This window comes from Perognathus longimembris, chromosome 3 (assembly GCF_023159225.1).
Source record: "Perognathus longimembris pacificus isolate PPM17 chromosome 3, ASM2315922v1, whole genome shotgun sequence".
Taxonomy (NCBI): Eukaryota; Metazoa; Chordata; class Mammalia; order Rodentia; family Heteromyidae; genus Perognathus; species Perognathus longimembris.
Genome location: NC_063163.1, coordinates 62,745,868 through 62,764,312, shown reverse-complemented (window position 1 = coordinate 62,764,312; position 18,445 = coordinate 62,745,868). Strand labels below are relative to the sequence as shown.

Below are 18,445 nucleotides of genomic sequence, written 5' to 3'. Positions count from 1 at the left end.
GCTAGAGGAACAAGTGGTTGCAGGATAGATTAGAGGAGGAAAGAGAAGAAACTTTAGAGATGGAGGAAGAGGAGGAAGAAGAGAATTCAGGGGAGAAAGAAGAGGAGATCTCAATGTTATGAGAAGAATGGAACTTCACCTTTCAAGGTCTTAAGATGGTAGCTACAAAACACAGAATTGAGGAAATACTCAAGGATGACTTGCAGATTAGTTAAGTTGATTTGATTATAGATTGTAAGTTAGAGGAAGAAGGAAAAAATTCTCAAGTAAGACGGGTCCAGACTAACTCCTAGACTAAGAGGGAAAAAAAAAAAAAAGAGAGAAACATCTTAAATGGACTTACAGAAATTGCCAGCTGTACTGGTGGCTAACACCTGTAATCCTAGCTATGCAGGAGGCTGAGATCTGAGGATCATGGTTCAAAGCCAGCCTTGGCCAGGAAAGTCTTCAAAACTCTTCAATTAAGCACCAAAAGCTGGAAGTGGAGCTGTGGCTCAAGTGGTAGAGGGCCAACCATAAGCAAAAAAATAGCTCAGGGACCATGCCCAGGCCCTGAGCTCAAGCCCCAGAACCAGTACAAAATGTTTTTGCTTCATACAAAAACAAAAAGTCATAGAACTATCTGCACAGATGCTACAGAATGCAATGACTAACTTCAATTGCCTATGGTAAAAATAACAAATTGAAACTGGACTTAATGGAATTTTGGCCTCACTAACTAATAGGAATAAAAACTGATATGTTGAGTACAAATTCTCAGGCCAACATTTTAACTGGGAAGCAACAGGGGTCAAGAAAGAAGAAACAGGCTGAGTAAGGGAGATGCAGGCTGTTTAAAGGCAGAGAAAAGCTCAGGAATTTTATAAGATTATTGGAGTGGTCTGAGATCTAGTGATTTTTGTCATGAGTATGTGTGCATATATGGTCTTGAGTCTTGAACTCAGGCCTGAGCACTATACCTTAGCTTTACTGTTTAGGAACTCTACCACTGAACCCACCCCTCCACTTCTGGCTTTTTGCTGATTAAGTAGAGGTAATCCTAGCTCCTGGATTTATCTCCTGAGGTTAGCTTTGAACTACTGTCCTCAGATCTCAGCCTCCTGAGGAGCTAGGATGACAGGCATGAGCCACTGGCATTTGGCTGAGGGTAGTATTTTTGAGAAATCTCTTTCAGAGGGTTTAAGCAGATTTTCCCATGTAAGATAATTTGTCCTAGGAGACAATAATGGTATTATCTGCATTTGGTTAGCTTTCCTTGTGACAACATAAAGGGATAAAGAACACCACATTTTATACATGGTCAACAAGATAGGACAGAAACTCAAGGTGAATGACAGGTTATGGATTAAGAGCAAGATGATTTACCATCTCTTGTTCCCATAAAGGTTCTTATTACTATTTCAAAAGGTATAGAACGTCAATAGGAAAAAGGGTATCTAAGCTGGGTACTGGTGGCTCACCCCTATAATTGATACTACTCAGGAGGCTGAGCTCTCAGGACTACAGTTCAAAGCCAGCCGAAGCAGGGAAGTCTGTGAAACTCTAATCTCCAATTAACAACCAAGAAGCCAGTAGTGGAGCTGTGGCTCAAGTGGTAGAGCACCAGCCTTGAGCAATAAGAACAAGGACAGTGCCCAGATTCTGATCAAGCCCCAGGACTAGCACACAACACACAAAAGTAATTCTCAGACTGAAAATTACTTGTTGGATGGCATATTTTTGCATTCCTAAACATATTCTTTGAGATTTTTCACTGGCACACAGTTGAACAACTTGATTCATTTAAATTTTGTTTTTTAGGATAGGCAGGAAGGGAGCAGTACTTAGCACATCACTAATCATTCACCACTGCTATGGGCATCAATCAATGCCCCAGAAATTGTGAGGTTCTCCAGTCTTGCTGATGGACCTAGCACTGAATGAGGTCTGATACTGCTCCTTTAACCCTGGCTTGGTGTTCACTTCCCTCACCTCAGGTGGCATCTGCACATCTCTGGAGTTAGTACTTGTTTTTGGTGATGGGACTTGAACTCAGGTCCTAGGCACTATCCTTGAGCTTTTTCTTTGCTCAAGGCTGGTGCTCTACCACTTGAGCCACAGTGCTACTTCTGACTTTTTGGTGGCTAATTGGAGTCTCATGTACTTTCTTGTCCAGACTGGCTTTGAACCATGATACTTAGATCTCAGGCTCCTTAGTAGCTAGGATTACAGGTGTGAGCCTATAATAGCCTGCATAGCCTGCCCTGCTTGGCTGGCTGGCACTCTATCACTTGAGCCACCACCCAGCCTGTCCTTTTGCTGGCTCATTAGAAATAAGTTTCAGAGGCATTATTGCTGGGGCTTGCTTTGAATCCTGTTCTTCCAGATCACAGCCTCCTGGTTCACACCTGTAATCCACATTTTATATAAACATATATGTGTAATATGGGGTCTTCTGTGAATGGTTCTTTTACAAAACACTTTCCTTTTTTTTTTTGGCCAGTCCTGGGCCTTGGACTCAGGGCCTGAGCACTGTCCCTGGCTTCTTCCCGCTCAAGGCTAGCACACTGCCACTTGAGCCACAGTGCCACTTCTGGCCGTTTTCTGTATATGTGGTGCTGGGGAATCGAACCTAGGGCCTCGTGTATCCGAGGCAGGCACTCTTGCCACTAGGCTATATCCCCAGCCCGTACAAAACACTTTTCTAAGTAAAATGTGTGTGTGTGTGTGTGTGTGTTTTTAAAAAGGAAAGTGGTAAGCTATGGTATATACATTCCCATGAAGCCATACTTTTTTGTTTTTGTTTTGCCAGTCCTGGGGCTTGGGCTCAGGGCCTGAGCATTGTCCCTGGCTTCTTTTTGCTCAAGGCTTTTTGCCACTTGAGCCACAGCACCACTTCTGGCTTTTTTTTTTAATACATGTGATGCTAAGGTTCGAACCCAGGGCTTCATGTATGGTAGGCAAGCACTCCACCACTAGGCCATATTCCCAGCCCCACCATAAATTCTTTCAGAAGGATGGCCTTTCCAATCTTGCAGGTGGCCCCCTCTTCCTTGCCTGCCCTGGTCCCACCACAGGCCGGGCCCCACGGTGACCAGGCAGGACTGGTAACTCACCAGTCCCAGCACTCGGGCTTTCACCTAGGGCCCGTTTGCATGGTATTTTGCAGCGAAAAGCAGGAAATAGGCCTCCCCAGGCAATCCACTGAATTTGAGGGGTGAGATCTGGGGAAAACAGCGGGCTCCGGATAAGAGCAGCCGAGGCCGAGGCCGAGGCCGGAGGAGGCCCAGAGCAGGCGCGAGGCCCGGCGCGAGGCCCAGCACGCCGCCCAGCACGCCGCCGGGGCCCGCGGATCCACCGCGCGCCACTCGCTCGGCACACCGCTAGCACACCCATACCTCTTTCCAACTGACACTGGCTCGCCTGATTAAGCCTCCCAACCACTCCACTCCGGGTAAAAGGCTCAGGAATAAAAAAAACCACACACACCCCATAGACGACTACAAGCCCCTCAGCGACCGACCCACAGCCCCTCCCGCACGGTCCACTCACCAACCACGCGTGCGCAACCCAGAGGCGGGCAAGCAAGGCGCAGAGGGGTGGGGCCAGGCGCGGCCGCGCATGCGCAGACGGGGGGGGGCGCGGGAGAAACAGGCCGCCCCGAGATTCTTCATTAGATTTCTGTCTAATCAGGTTACCCGTACTGTTAGCGGTGGGGAGGGGGGTGGGGAGAGGGGGGAATCCTAAAGTCTTAATTAAATCTGAGTTAAGGGCACTGTTTTGTACCAAGAGATACATTTACGCAGGTCTTTGAATCAAATATTAAGTTGACGCGTCAGACTTCTGAGTCTTGCAGACAGAGCCTTCAGTGAGGAGAGCCTGGGCCTCTGTATACTAAAACATCCAGCCCCATAAAAGTGCAGTTTTGTGAACTAATCATCTGGCATTGTCTTTTTTTTTTTTTTTTTTTTGCCAGTCCTGGGCCTTGGACTCAGGGCCTGAGCACTGTCCCTGGCTTCTTTTTGCTCAAGGCTAGCATCCTACCACTTGAGCCACAGCGCCACTTCTGGCCATCTATATATGTGGGGAATCGAACCCAGGGCTTCATGTATACGAGGCAAGCACTCTTGCCACTAGGCCATATTCTCAGCCTCCACCTAGCATTGTCAAGAGACCCCAATTAAAAGTAAAGTTCCTTGTCACCACTGCAGCTAGCAAATCATTCATGATGTTTTGTTTCCTATTCTCCACTTCCTTTTACCAAGTTCCTTGATCTTCCTAAACTGTACATATTCTGCAGTGCAGCTTAACCCCTTTCTATTATAAACGAATTGCTTAGCTGCCAAATGAGAGGAATAAGTAGTTTTATAATTAGGTGTGCCATAATTTCTAAGTACTGTTTCCATTCAATGGTAACCTATGCTTCATTTTGCCTTCTTCCCTTGCTTTGAACTGATGACAAGACTATTAAACCAAAACATTTCAAAACCAAGTATAACTTAGCTAAGCAGGAAGGAAAATACATTATATGAAAACAACTCAATTGACATACATAAAAAACAACAAACCAAAGTTATGGCTGTGAATTTTCAGTGCTCCATATTTAACAGGCTGCCTTGGCTTGTAATTTAACAAGAAAGTTTATTATGCTGAAACACATTACTTTTGGTCTGAAACAATCCTTTTAAGTTTCCAAAGCTCCACTGCCTTAGTAGCATGTAAGACAATAGTTACCCTTGTGCAATATGTTTTACCATGTGCTAGTTTTACAATTAAAATGACCACAGACATCAGAGAACTCAGATCTTTATACCCCTACCAGTAGCTGCTGACTGCTCAGACATGTAACACATGAGGGATATTTTCCCAGGGAAATCTATGCACAGCTTTCATAAATTATAAAATTTTATGACATTTCAGACATTTGAAACCCCTTTGTACAACTAAATACAAATATTAAAAAATGTGTGAGAGTTGAGCACCTGCCTGAGAGTTGAGCTCATGCCTGTAATCCTAGCTACTCAGGGGGCTGAGATCTGAGGATCACAGTTTCAAGCCAGTCCAGGCAGGTAAATCCTTGTTAGACTATTTCCAATTAACCACCAAAAAAGCTGGAAGTGGAGCTGTGGCTTAGTTGGTATTGTGCAAGCCTTGAGCAAAAAGTTTAGGGACAGTGCCCAAACCTTCCATGCAAGCCTCAAGACTGCCCAGGTACGTGCACGTGTGTGCACGCACACACACGCACATACACACACATACACAATTTCTTAGCTTCTCCTTTTTCTACCCTTACAGTAGAATAAAATATCAACATACATTAAGAACCATTATACATTAATGGTCAAAGTAAAATCAGGTTAAATATTTTCAAAATGCATCTTCTTTCTGAAAAAAAAAAATGGTGCTGGATGCCATTGACTCACACCTGTAATTCTAGCCACTTAGGAAACTGAAATCTAGGGACTGTGGGTTGGGTCAGTTAGCCTTGGCAGGACAGTCCAGAAGACTTTTCTCCAATTAGTCACCAAAAAGCTGGAAGTGGAGCTATAAAACAAAGGTGAGTGGGGATGTAGCTTAGTGGTAGAGTGCTTACCTAGCATGCATGAAGCCCTGGGTTCAATTCCTCAGCACCATATAAACAAAAACAAAAACAAAACAAAAAAAACAGAAGTAGCACTTTGGCTCAAGTGGTAGAGCACTAGCTTTGAGCGAAAGCAGCTCAGGGGACAGTGGCCAGGCCCCGAGTTCAAGCCTCAGAATCAGCAAATAAATAAACGAATAAAATTTTGCTCCATGTATACACCATTTAAAATTAATGAAAGAGTTAAGCACAAGGGATGATACCTGGACCCCAGCCACAAGGGAGACTGAGGTCAGGAGGATTGAGGGTCCAGGCCAGCTGGGGCTAAAGTTTGAGGTGCCAATGTGAACAGAAAAAAGGCTGGGTATGTGTGCACCTGCCATCCTAGCTCCAGCCAGAAGTGTAAAATACAAAAATATTGGTCCAGGTATGTGCAAGGCAATAAGCCAAGACCCTCTCAAAATAACCAGTGTAAAAAAAGGGCTGGAGGTGTAAATCAGCAGCAGAGCACCTGCCTAGTAAGCTTGGGGCCCTAAGTTCAAACCCCAGGATTGCCAAAATAAATGGAATAATTAAATAAAGTAGGACAAAGCATCTAAGTTTGTGTGTACACAATAGAAAGGTAATTATCCACTTTTCCTGAAAGGTCAAATGGCATGACTCAAACTTAACAGTATTTGCATCAATGCACCATAAATCTAGTGATTTCATTCTGAAGCTGTTTCTAAAATGGTAGGCTGAGATGAATATTACAACATGTGAACAAATTTTGATTTTCTTTCTGAATAACAGATATTCCTTGAAGGCTGTGAGGGTTCTCCCAGAAGGCAATGGAAATCTTGATTTCATTGTGCAGGTGTCTTTCATTAAAATTTCCCACTCTAGGATAGGAAATGTATTAGCACCATTTCAGTAACAGTCTAAGTACCCATGAACAAATCACACAAGGTCAGAACAAAAATGTAATAAAAACATTTAGTGAAAAGACATTTAACTCCCATTCATGGATTTAAAAAATACAAATAAATTTTTATCAATTTGATATTCAGCTTAAAACTGGCTCAACACACAGCCTTGACTTCCTGAAATCATATTGTAGCATCTTTTGAAAATATACTCATCCCTGATTTCAAAAAAAAAGAAAAACTGAAAAGTCTTAGTGTAAGTTTAAAATTTTAATATTTATAAATTTTAAAAAAATTTACACGTGCTAAGTGATAGCAGTACTGACATTTTGTGACCAATAAACCACAAACTCAAACTCACTGCATAGAGTTTCTTTGTACAGAGAATCAAATCACAATACCAATATTTGCAATTTGCCATTCTTGCAAGTTTGTTGTTGCAAATTTTGTTGTAAAAGACACCACACCAGGAAACCTAGGCTCAGAGCACACCTGAGATCAGATCTCCTATTAGGTAGATCAGGCAGATGCGGTATTTTAATTCCAGGTGAGGAAAAATTCACTGTTAGTACATACCTGATAGCTCCTAATGGCTAAGAGGTCCAAGGATGCAGACAGAAAAAAAAAAAAAAATCCTAACCCTCTCCCCCACCCCCAGCGCTGGGAATGCCAGGGAAGAGGTGAAAAGCAAGCCAAAGAGCTTGGGGAGGCAGCTGGTTCATGCTGTGAGCATCACAGGTGTAACTTTTGAACCACATCTCCCCACTTGAAGTAGAAATCACCACCAGAGCTGACTTAGAATCACTCCAGTCTTCCTAGAGATGTCCACACAGAGCTACCGGCCAGAAACAGTTACTTTAGCGTCTTCAGAAAAGCTGAATGGAAGCCCCACTACTAAGCTTCTATCTTCACTGAACCAAATATATCTTTGGTTGCATGTTATGGATTCCCATTATCATCCAACAGACATATATCAGTTTTCTTACGTCTAAATTAAAAAGTGTAGCCAGGGCACTTTGAAACAATTTGAGCTAGGCAAGATGTCTAATTTGGGCATTTTTCCATTGAAGAAATATCAAGTCAGAGAATATCCACTTGCATTTGAAAATAATTTAAAACCTTATTTTTATCTTCAAATCATCTATATTGTTGTGCAGGAAATTTTACAGAAATTTATAGTGTTAAAACCTCATATCCAAAACAGTTTCTTATTCTCTTGTTAAAATAATAGTAATTTTAAAAAAACCTCTTAAATAGTATTGAGGTTCCTTCTGACTTGAAAGGTTGTTTTATTGAGGAACCAATAAAATAATCACAGATGCTGATCTAAGCCAGCTAGCATTGTAAGTCCAATGACCACCACCTCTAACAAGAGAGGTGGCAGAACAAACTACAAGTAAAATTGTAACAGATAAAAAGCCAGTTCAACAATAGTGTATATACTAAGAGATCCAAACTTGAAATACTTGAAACTGACCACTGTTTTCCTCCCAACACTTCAGGGGATAGAAACAGAGAACTGTTAGAACCATAAATGCTTGACACTTTGGAAGAAGAGAAGGTTCAATCAAAGACAGTAAAGAAATTGACAAGTAATGTTGATTGGAGGACATTGGAATAGAGTAATTAGTATAGAATAAAATAGAGTGAGTTTTTCGAATTACTTTGAAAGAAAACTGCAAAGATTGCTTACATAAAATGTCACTTTATACCTGATTAAAACTCAATGCAGACATGTTCACACACTATGGTCTTCAAACAGAATAGGAGCCAGGCAGAAAGACTCAAGGACACCATCAAACATTGTTAGGTAGTTTAGCTATCGAAGCAGCCACTACCCCACACAAAGAAACCATTCAAACCACTCCTTTTAAACAGTGATATTACATTAATACCCAACATTGGGTATAGGAAGTCCTTAGTGATTGTGTCTTGGTAAACAAATGGGCCAGGAAAGATAAAATGAGACATACATTCATAGTAGAGTATGGAGAACTAGATGTTGAAAGACTGTGCAAACAAGAGAAACTTGGAAGGAAACAAGAAGGAAATCTAATACCTGACAATATCCCTTTAACATATACATATTGAGAAAAAGGGTACAAATATTTTTTTAAAAACTTTTTAACAGTCTATTTTAATGAGAAAACTGATTTACTAGAATTAAGCCAGTTCTCAATATCTACTGTGTCAAGAGCATAAAGCAAAATAACATAGTTAAAGACAAAGACTGGACAAAATAAAAGAACAAGATTTAGTATAATACCCAATCAAGCAAACAAGTATGTAAACACACTCAAGAATTAGCACTACAAGGTGGCATCCCATTACCTAAATTATGATGGTGTCTTTCCCCCATACGTCATTAACAGTTTGGTGCTCTTTTAACTTTGGTCTAATCTAAAGTAGATCTTGTTTTAGATAAAACTGGTCTAATAAAATGGTAGTATAATGGAACTGGGCAAATGTAGCAAATGGATTTCCACCTGGATATATAAATCCTTAAATAAAGATGCCATTTTACTGACCAAGGCATTCCTTTCTTACTCAGCTTTTAATAATAACTTGATTATAGTTATGTCCTGGCCAGTGGACCTATTCAGCAAATCGTCTCAGTACCCTTCAGCAAAGGAGTATTTCACACACACACACACACACACACACACACACCTCACAACCACACTAAGAAAGCTTGAAGGATCTAGGAAACACAATAAATCAGGGACAATGCAAAATGAAAGGATTACTGATGTGTGTCACTTCAAGTTTTTTGAGGAAAAAAAAATCTGAAGTGAAAGAAAGTATGTTTTAAAAATACAAAAATGTGTATTTCATAAAGAGTATTACTGGTTTGCTTCCTTGAAATATTTTAGGATATTTTTTGCTCCACTTTTGTTGCTGAGATGTGATCAAATCAAGAGCAATGATTATGGCCATGCATTCTCTCCTATCTGTTGTTGCCAGCACAGTGCAATATAATTAAAACAGGTCCAGTATTGTTAACTAGAACTAGGAACTAGGAGTTATATGAGGTTTTCTGAGCATCACATGTGAAGACATATATGCTATATGCAAGTATAAAGTGTACCTATGGGATGCCTTAGCAGACAGGTGTCAAGAGTATATAATGGGAGAAAGGCTGCCCTCTGAGGCAGGATCTCTGATTCACCTGTGCCAGATTCCATTTGTCACTACTAGAACTCAAACATTGCAGTGGCTTGCAGCTTACAAATTAAGTGTGCATTTCCATAACTTAAACTGGCACACAGAAATGGGAGCATGGCAGCAGTATAAAAGTCCTGATTTGAAAGATCGAAGTAGAGTCTCTAAAAGGATTTTGGTTTTTTGGTTTCTTCCTCTGACAAAGGGCTGGCCTAAAACTGGAGATCCTACTGCCTCACCTCCCAAGTATGGGGATTATAGGTGTGTGCCACCACTCACAGCTAAAGTGAGTATTTTAATCACTGAAATTAAATTTGTGACTCCTATGACACAAATACCCACTTTAGCATAATTATTGCCCCTTAATGCCCCAATGTGCAATAGTCTGTGTGAATCAGAAATTCACATCTTTTAAAAAAGTTATTGCTTAAGCAAGCCATTCAGAGTAGATATGGGTTGTGTGGCTAGACTGAAACATACTGAGGACTTTAACTACACAGGGCTGCACCTCTCACCTCACTTGTAAACCCATATAAATACCCAATCAGAGGGACAACAGATTCATAGCAGCTAACACCCTAAGCCATCTCTGAAGCATCAACACATGATTTCTTACTAAAAACAAATCTGCTTTTTTTTTCTTTCTGTATTTTTTCCTCTTAGAATTAAGGCAATGAAATGGCTACAGTTCCTAAAGTTCTTTTTATGGAACAAAAATACACATGTATTTTCCTCTTCAAGTTCAGGCATCAGCATATAATTCGAGGTCCATAATCATTACGCAAAATCTACAACACCAGGTATGGGGAAAAGAAAAGGAGAGCAAACAGAGGAAGGGAGGACAGAGAAGCGAGAAGGGGAAGGAGAAGAGGCACAAACTAAAAAAGCCAATAAACACTTGATGTTGTTTTTCTTCCTGCTAAATTACAAATGTAATCATTGAAGACAAGGAGGAAAAGTTAGAAAGTACAAAACCTCTCAAGAATTTTTAATGTCTTTTTCACTGATTCAAACTTTTGGGGGTGGTAAAAGGGAGAAACTTTTAAAATGAGGAATCCAGGGTCTAACAACCAAAAACTTTGAGTAAAGTCTATAGTTGGGCCCAAGAATCTACCTCTGCAACCAGTTCCTCAAGTGATGTAGATAATCTATGGACAATGTTTTGATAAACACTGCCTAATATTCAATAACATTTTAAACTTTGGCTAGCCACTTATAGTTTGATAAATGGAGAAAAGGCACTGAATATATGTTTCATGGTGCCCATATCTGTTTGCACATATATGGAATTTCATTTTGAAAAATTTAAATCATCACTTGAAATCTAGAAGACATAGATATGACAGACTGTGGCTAAAACCTAACAGCAGATGCTGATTCAAAGTTGATCTCTCCTGTTTCACTGCATTCTGCACCAAAGTTTCAGGCTCTCCAAAATCCAAAAATGGCCAAATGAACTGAGGAACAGGACAAGACTCAAGTCAACTTTCAGCCATTCAGTGCACTTTGCAGAAAGGATCTAAATTAAGCACATAGTTTTGTTGTTTATTTTACACAAAGGAGACCACCAACATTTGCCATAAATTCTTCTAAACTCTTTAGAAAGGCCATCTTCTGCTTCCGATCCAGCGTAGGAGGAGTGCTGCTTGCAGTGAGCTTGTTGAAGGCATCTGCTAATCTCTGGTAAATAACTGGGTCTGGTTGACTTGATAGTAATGTCTCCACCAGTTCAGAATATTCAGCCTGCAGAAGAGACAAGGTCTTATAAGAATGGATCTTCTGCCCAGCACTGGTGGCTCACACCTGTAATCCTAGATACTCAAGGGGCTGAAATCTGAGGATCCAGATACAAAGCCAGCTCAGACAGCAAAGTCCCATGAGATTCTCATCTCCAATTAACCACCAGAAAAAGAGAAGTGGCTCAAAGTGGTAGAGCACTAGCCTCTAGCAAAAAAAGAGTTCAGGGATAGGCTCTGAGTTCAAGTCCCACAACCACAGCCCCCCCCCCCCCCCAAAGAACAGATCTTCCTCATAGTACCCTCCAAGTGTGAAGGTCGTGGGAGAAGATGCTGACAACTCTAATAGTTAACACTGATTAAATGTCTCTACCATTACACTACTAATGACATGTGATAACCCATCCAAGATCACACTATTGTGAAACAAGAGCACAAACTGGGACCAGCCTCAACTTATTGCCTCTTTAAATAACAGTATTCAAATTTAGTTTGCATTTTGTAGAGAAAAACATCTGTAATACCACTACGAAGGGTTCCAGAGAGGCATCTTGTCCTCTCAGTCCTCAGGACAGCAGGCTGTCTAGAGGAGGAGGAGGAAGAGAAGGACTATTCCAGGGCTTTTCGCTTTCTGAAGGTGAACACAGAACATGCTGAGAGCTCCAAGACAGCACTGCTGCCCAGCAGCATGTAGACTTTAATGAATACAGAAATAGAGTGATGTTATTTTCTATATTTAATACACTCTGTCATGAAGCCTTATACTAGGAGTGTGGGTGAGGATGGAGTGTGTCTGGGCTTGAGAGAAATTCCCCTAGGAATTATTAGGTTCTTGAGGACCACACTGCCATTTCCAAGACCCTGGGGGTTTATATGTTGTAAAAGCCATAAAACAACATTAACTTTTCTGTACATTTTCTTATCACTTACTGCTTATCCTTTGTCCCTGCTCTTTTTTTGTTAGAAATAAGAAACAAAATAGATAGAAAAAGAAAAAGAGTATGTAGGGACAAGATTATTAGTAAACAGAACTCCTGCACAATGTAGCTACTAGAACACAATCTAAGAAATCAAGTCCTAGTGCACCACAGCTCAGGGTACAGATGGCACAAGTCTGGAAAACCTAGGCAAATAATATACAAAGCAGCCCTAGTCAAGAAATCTGTGTGTGCACCAAGGGATGGGAAATCAAGGCAGTGTATGATTCAACATGGTAAGAACCTTTTATACTTGATGGGAAAACAAGGCAGGTGACCTAGTATAACTTTCTGTTGCTTTAGCCCCATATCAGTGATGATTCAGAACCACAAAGGTTCAACAACAACAAAATAATATGCTGTTTTGCATAATATAAAAATAATATACTGTTCTTATTCTCAAACTGATTTACCCTGTCTCTTTTATAAATCTGAACGCCTCATGATTAACTCATGTTTGTATTCCTAGATCCTAGTACAGCTGTTTAAGGACTATGATCAAGGGCTGGGAATATGGCCTAGTGGCAAGCATGCATGCCTCGTATACATGAAACCCTGGGTTCGATTCCTCAGCATCACATATATAGAAAACAGCCAGAAGTGGTGCTGTGGCTCAAGTGGCAGAGTGCTAGCCTTGAGAAAAAAGAAGCCAGGGACAGCACTCAGGCCCTGAGTCCAAAGGCCCAGGACTGGCAAAAAAAAAAAAAAAAAAAAAAAAAAAAGACTATGATCAAGGCAAAGAATGGCTCCTAATATAAGAGAAGAGAAAATAAATACTTTTGAGTCAGCAAACAGCTTGTCAGATAAAAAAGTAAATGAAAGTCACCCAGGAAGCTAATATACTGCCTCACTGACATGGAACTGGAGCTGAGTCCCTGATCCATTAAGAACTTGTATTGATGGCCCATCAACTCCACAAATGAGAAGAGTCCCATACCTGGTGCAAACACACCAAGGTGTAGAAAGCTTCACCCGCCGCAGTAGTCATCTCTGTGTTGTGCTTTTGTAAAACAAGCATATCAAAAACCAGCTGTAACGACACAAAACAAAATACCTCTAAATAAGATATAGAAACCTTTAGCCCCTTTCCAGTCCAAAAAGACAGAGTTGTAACAGTTATTACTTGGGGTGATAACTGAATAATCAAGCTGTCTAGATAATCCATTAAACTTGCCTTATCAATTTTCAAGAACATATAAGTGAATGTAGAATAAGATGTCCTTGAAGAAATGATCTCCCAATACAGTTAAGAGAAATCAGTAATTTTTTCCTCTCTGAGTGGATAATTTTGTATACCGACCCTTCTTATCACAACAGACAATTTTTTCACCTCACCTGTCCAAACTCTTACCTTAAGAAAGTGCCGAGTTGCTAGAAAAAGTGGTGAATCTGTTTCCTGGGCTTTTGCACACTGTTCGGCTAAGGGTGTCAAGGCCTCCAGGCAGAGCTGGCACACCTCCGAGCTCATTCTGATCATGAAGGTCAAAGAACAAACTATAGTGGATGAACTACTATCAAAGACATGACTGGTGCTAGAAATCAATCCAGATACTTTTGCAAAACAAGCACATTCACAGATATTACATGCAATATCTCAACTGAATCATGAAGGAAGATTTCCAAAACTTTTCCAATAACCTGGGAGTTTCAAGTCTGGGATTGGTGATGCTTCGTCTGCTTATGCAGTTGATGCACACAAACTCTACTAACAGTCCGGGAATTGAGACTAGCCACAACAGGGAACAGGACCATCTGGGTCCCTTTTGAATGAGTGACTGTGTAAGGGGACAAATGCTTTATGGATCTATGAAAAAGAGGACAGGATCAGACAAATTAACAAACACAGAATAAGAGCAGTTACAGAAAGAGAACAGTGTTTCTGTAAACAAAATTCTGAAACAAAATTAAACAATAAAATAAAAATACAAACTTTAAACACCCTACCATACACACAGGTAACAATGTTCATTTAAAGGATATGACGTCATTCCTAATTCTAGGGAATACATCAGACTTTTAAACAGATCCTCAGGAAGCTGTGGTATTTTTTCAGGAAAAATCTCACAGATAAAGGTGATTAATTTGTAGTATTGATTACAAAGGGTTGGAAACTGAAAAAGAAATATTAAATATTCAGATATTCAATAGTATCTAGTTTTTATTTTCATCATGCAGTAAAGGAATCAACACACTTTTAAGTTTCTAACTTAGAATGATTTTTTTAATATATATAAGATGTAGGAAACATTAAGACCTCAATAAATGTAAAAATAAGTTATAGTAAAGGGAATATTCCAGTAACCACTACAAAAAGAAAAAGTAATGCACAACAGAAACAAACATCCTCTGGAAGGTTAATAAAAGCTATAGTCAATTAAGACATTCTATGTTGACCTTGAACAAGTAAACCAAGGCAGCCAGCCATATCTATCAAATAACCTGGAGTCAGATGTGGTGGCGCATGTCCATAATCCCTGCTACTTTGACAGGCACAGATCAAAAGGAGGTTTGAAGTTTCTGGTCAGCTCACAGAAGACCTCATCTCAATAAATAAACTGAGGTGGAGTATAGACCTGTAATCCCAGCTACATGGAAGACATAGGCCAGGTGGGGTAAAAAACATGAGACCCTATCTGAAAAACAAAGTAAAAAACTCAGGGCTGAAGTGTGGCTCAAGTGATGGAGTGCCTGCTTTCTAAGTACTCCTCAGTACTGGGGATGACCCAAGAATGACCCCCAAAACGAACTGATAATATTGCCACTTTGTAAATTTGTAAATATCAGAAAAATAGAAGGCAAACAGTTTAGAATTATTGTTATTATGTAGTAATCCTGGAGGAATGAGATAGAAGTTGATAATCTAGTTTAATAAAATTTGAGAGGGCTGGGAATGTGGCTAAGTGGTAGAATGCTTGCCTAGCATGCATGAAGCCCTAGGTTTGATTTATCAGTACCACATAAACAGAAAAAGCCAGAACTGGTGCTGTGGCTCAAGTGGTAGAATGCTAGCTTTGAGCACAAAGAAGCTCAGGGACAGTGTACAGGGGCCCTGAGTTCATCAGGCCTCAGGACTGACCAAAACAAACAAAAAAAGCAAAAACAAAAACAAACAAAAAAAAAACTTGAGAAAATGTACATTGAAATGCTGGGTTTTTCTGATTTAAAAAAATCTTAAAAGCAAATTGATATAGACTAAATTGTGACCTATTGTGATGCTACATGAACACTTGGATCAGGGTTGTTAGGTTGTGAAAGCATGCTGAGCTGAGCTGAGCTGAGCTGTGCTTCTCTTGATTCTGCCCCTCCAAAGGCTGATTCTCAGTCTCTGCTCTCTCTTTGTCTCATGCACACACACGCCTGCCCCATCCAGTTCCTTCTCTACACGCATCCTCACTCACTCACCCTTATCCTCTAGTGACAAGGGACTGTCATATACTACAGTGTTTATGAAAGGAAGGTAAAGTCAACTTTACCAACACTCCACTTTATTTGAGGCACAATGTAATCAGAATGTGCAACAACTATAAACTCCATTAGATTTGGTTTTTCTTCTTTTTGGCAGGAGGTTGAGGGGCGGGTATGGGTATATGCGAAAAAGAAACTCAGGGCCTCATGTATACTATGCAAGTACACTACTTCTTGAGTCTTGCCATCAGGCCCTTCTTAGGTTGGTTAGTCCCCAGTTAGGGTCTTGCTATACGACCAACAGGCTAGCTTAGGCTGTGATCCCTGGCCACTGTGCTTCCCCTGTAGCTGGGATAACAGGCAAGCACCACCTTATCCAGGAATTGAAACTGAATAGTCTCATGAACTTTTATGCTTAGGCTGGCCTCAAACTATAACTCTCATCTTCACTTCAGGCCCTTCTTTGCTTAATCCCTCAGTCCAAGACATGTTCAGAAATATGAAAAATTATGAGAGAATATAAAATGCTAAGAGAAATTAGGATTTTTTTGTGGGATCCCATCACAAAATGAGTCACTAATGGATCTGTGCACATAGGACTCCTGGGCATGTGTTACTGAGAAGCAAGCTTAATGAACTATAACAGAAGTACAAACATTGAACTTTTTTCTCACATGTAATAAACATAACTCCTTCATTAAATCAGAGCCTAATTGTCTAAAGTACCTTTGAACCTTGACAGTGCAGTTTTAAAGTACACATTCATTTTCTTAAATTACCTTCAAAAGATCTTGTGACATCAAGGGGAGAATTAGGTTTACTCCATATAAAACAACATCAGCTGCTGACACAGATCTGTTTGCTGCTTGACCTGGCTCATGTCCTCTAAATACTTCATCTATTAAAAGAAATAACACACCTTTATGATTGCCATTTAAATCTCCAAAGTTCAAATTCTACTTTTATGAAAACAGAAAGAAGTTCAAGCCTCAAAGCACAAACTCATTCGTGGGTAATAGAGAAGTCTGATAGGACCACCCCATACCAGGCCATCCTTCTGTTTCAGCTGTAAGAATCCTAAGGGTTGATACAGCATATTGAAAAATGAAGGCACGAGACATTCTAGAAATAATCTGAGACATTCTATAAATAATCTAAATAGAACCAATGTTTAACACCAAGTAAACATGAAATCTAGGGGCTGGAAATATGGCCTACTGGTAGAGTGCATGCCTCACATACATGAAGCCCTGGGTTTGATTCCTCAGCAACACATACACAGAAAAAGCCAGAAGTAGCTCTGTGACTCAAGTGGTAGAGTGCTAGCCTTGAGCAAAAAAAGAAACCAGGGACAGTGCTCAGGCTCTGAGTCCCAAGCCCCAGGACTGGCTAAATAAATAAATATGAAATCTACTGACATAATAAAAGTCAAATCATTTTTATAACAACATGAATTTGATGTCTTAGCTAGCTGTATAAAATCTTATGAGCTCAAATAAAAACTTAAAGCCAGGTGCTGGTGGCTCACATTTGTAATCCTGGTTATAAGAGATAGGGGGATCAAGATTTGAGGCAAGCTCAGGCAAAAAAGAAAGCCTGCAAGACCTCAACCAATAGCTAGATGTGGTGCTGAATGCCTACTCTCCTGCTTATGTGGGAAGCTGAGATGGAGATCAAGGTTCCAGGCCAGCCCAGAAAAGTCCATGAGGCTCTAACAATAGAAGAAGCTGGTATGGTGGCGAGCGCGTGTCACTTTAGCTATGAAGCGAAGTATAAAATACTAAGACTTCAGTCCAGACACATCCATGGACAGGAAAAAAGACCCTAAACTTAAAATAACTGGTGCAAAAAGGACTAAACGCATGGCTAATCATATAGCACCTGCTTAGCAAGCCTGAGACACCCTCAGTTTAAACACCACTAACACACTAAAAAAATACAAGTGTAACAAGAAATGTACTCACTGCCTTACGTATGAAACTGTAAATAAATAATTATTCAGAAAAAAATAAGTAAAAGGAATGAGGAAAAATATAGAAATGAAAATATTACACTAAGGAAGTATATGGAAATATCACAATGAAACCCTCTCAAATAAAAATTCATGCTAAAGAACAAGTAAAATTATTTTTTAAAAAAGGTACGAACTGGCATGGTAATGCACACATGGGAAATTCAGAGATCTGAGGATCAAAGCTAGCCTGGGCAGGAAAGTCCCCAAGACTCTTATCTCCAAATAACCACCAGAGGGGCTAGGAATATGGCCTAGTGGCAAGAGTGCTTGCCTCGTATATATGAAGCCCTGGGTTCAATTTCCCAGCACCACATATACAGAAAAAGCCAGAAGTGACACTGTGGCTCAAGTGGCAGAGTGCTAGCCTTGAGCAAAAAGAAGACAGGCACAGTGCTCAGGCCCTGAGTTCAAGCCCCAAGACTGGCAAAAAAAAAAAAAAAAAAAAGAAAGAAAGAAAGAAAGAAAACAAACAAAAAAGCTTAAAAATCACCACACTATGCTTTACCTGTGTCACTGAAATCTATAAATTCCTTTGACAGAAGGTTAGTAAGAAGCTCCATTATGAGGAGTAGGTCTTGGTATTGCTCTTCTTCTGCTGTAACATCTATTCTTTGCCGCCCTAAATTGTTCTTAGAATATACTTGCAACAAAGTAAGGCAGGCTTCATATAAGTTCATAGCTTTGGA

At 40.3% G+C, this 18,445-nt stretch overlaps 2 protein-coding genes and 1 long non-coding RNA gene across 7 annotated transcripts in view; 1 reads left to right on the top strand and 2 right to left on the bottom strand.

Annotated features, from left to right (window-relative positions):
* Positions 1-3,548, bottom strand: part of Eef1akmt1 (EEF1A lysine methyltransferase 1) — a 22,372-nt gene extending 18,824 nt beyond the window's left edge. The window contains exon 1 of one of the 2 annotated variants that reach the window (XM_048341668.1): positions 3,532-3,548. The gene's annotated coding sequence lies outside the window, so the exon portion shown is untranslated. Of the gene's footprint in view, positions 1-3,173; positions 3,192-3,531 lie in introns of those variants that run through there. The other variant, XM_048341669.1, reaches the window with a different exon arrangement.
* LOC125348445 lies at positions 105-18,351 on the top strand. The gene is made up of 3 exons (XR_007210371.1): positions 105-115; positions 1,188-1,197; positions 18,218-18,351. It is a non-coding gene; the product is annotated as an uncharacterized LOC125348445 (long non-coding RNA).
* Positions 7,605-18,445, bottom strand: part of Xpo4 (exportin 4) — a 111,360-nt gene continuing 100,519 nt past the window's right edge. For all 4 annotated transcript variants that reach the window (XM_048341663.1, XM_048341664.1, XM_048341665.1 and 1 more), the window contains 6 exons: positions 18,265-18,445; positions 16,525-16,643; positions 14,321-14,451; positions 13,692-13,809; positions 13,278-13,370; positions 7,605-11,370 (listed from right to left, as the gene is read on the bottom strand). In XM_048341663.1, the coding sequence (XP_048197620.1) occupies positions 11,173-11,370; positions 13,278-13,370; positions 13,692-13,809; positions 14,321-14,451; positions 16,525-16,643; positions 18,265-18,445 (840 nt within the window). In that variant the 3' untranslated portion in view covers positions 7,605-11,172. The remainder of the gene's footprint in view (positions 11,371-13,277; positions 13,371-13,691; positions 13,810-14,320; positions 14,452-16,524; positions 16,644-18,264) is intronic.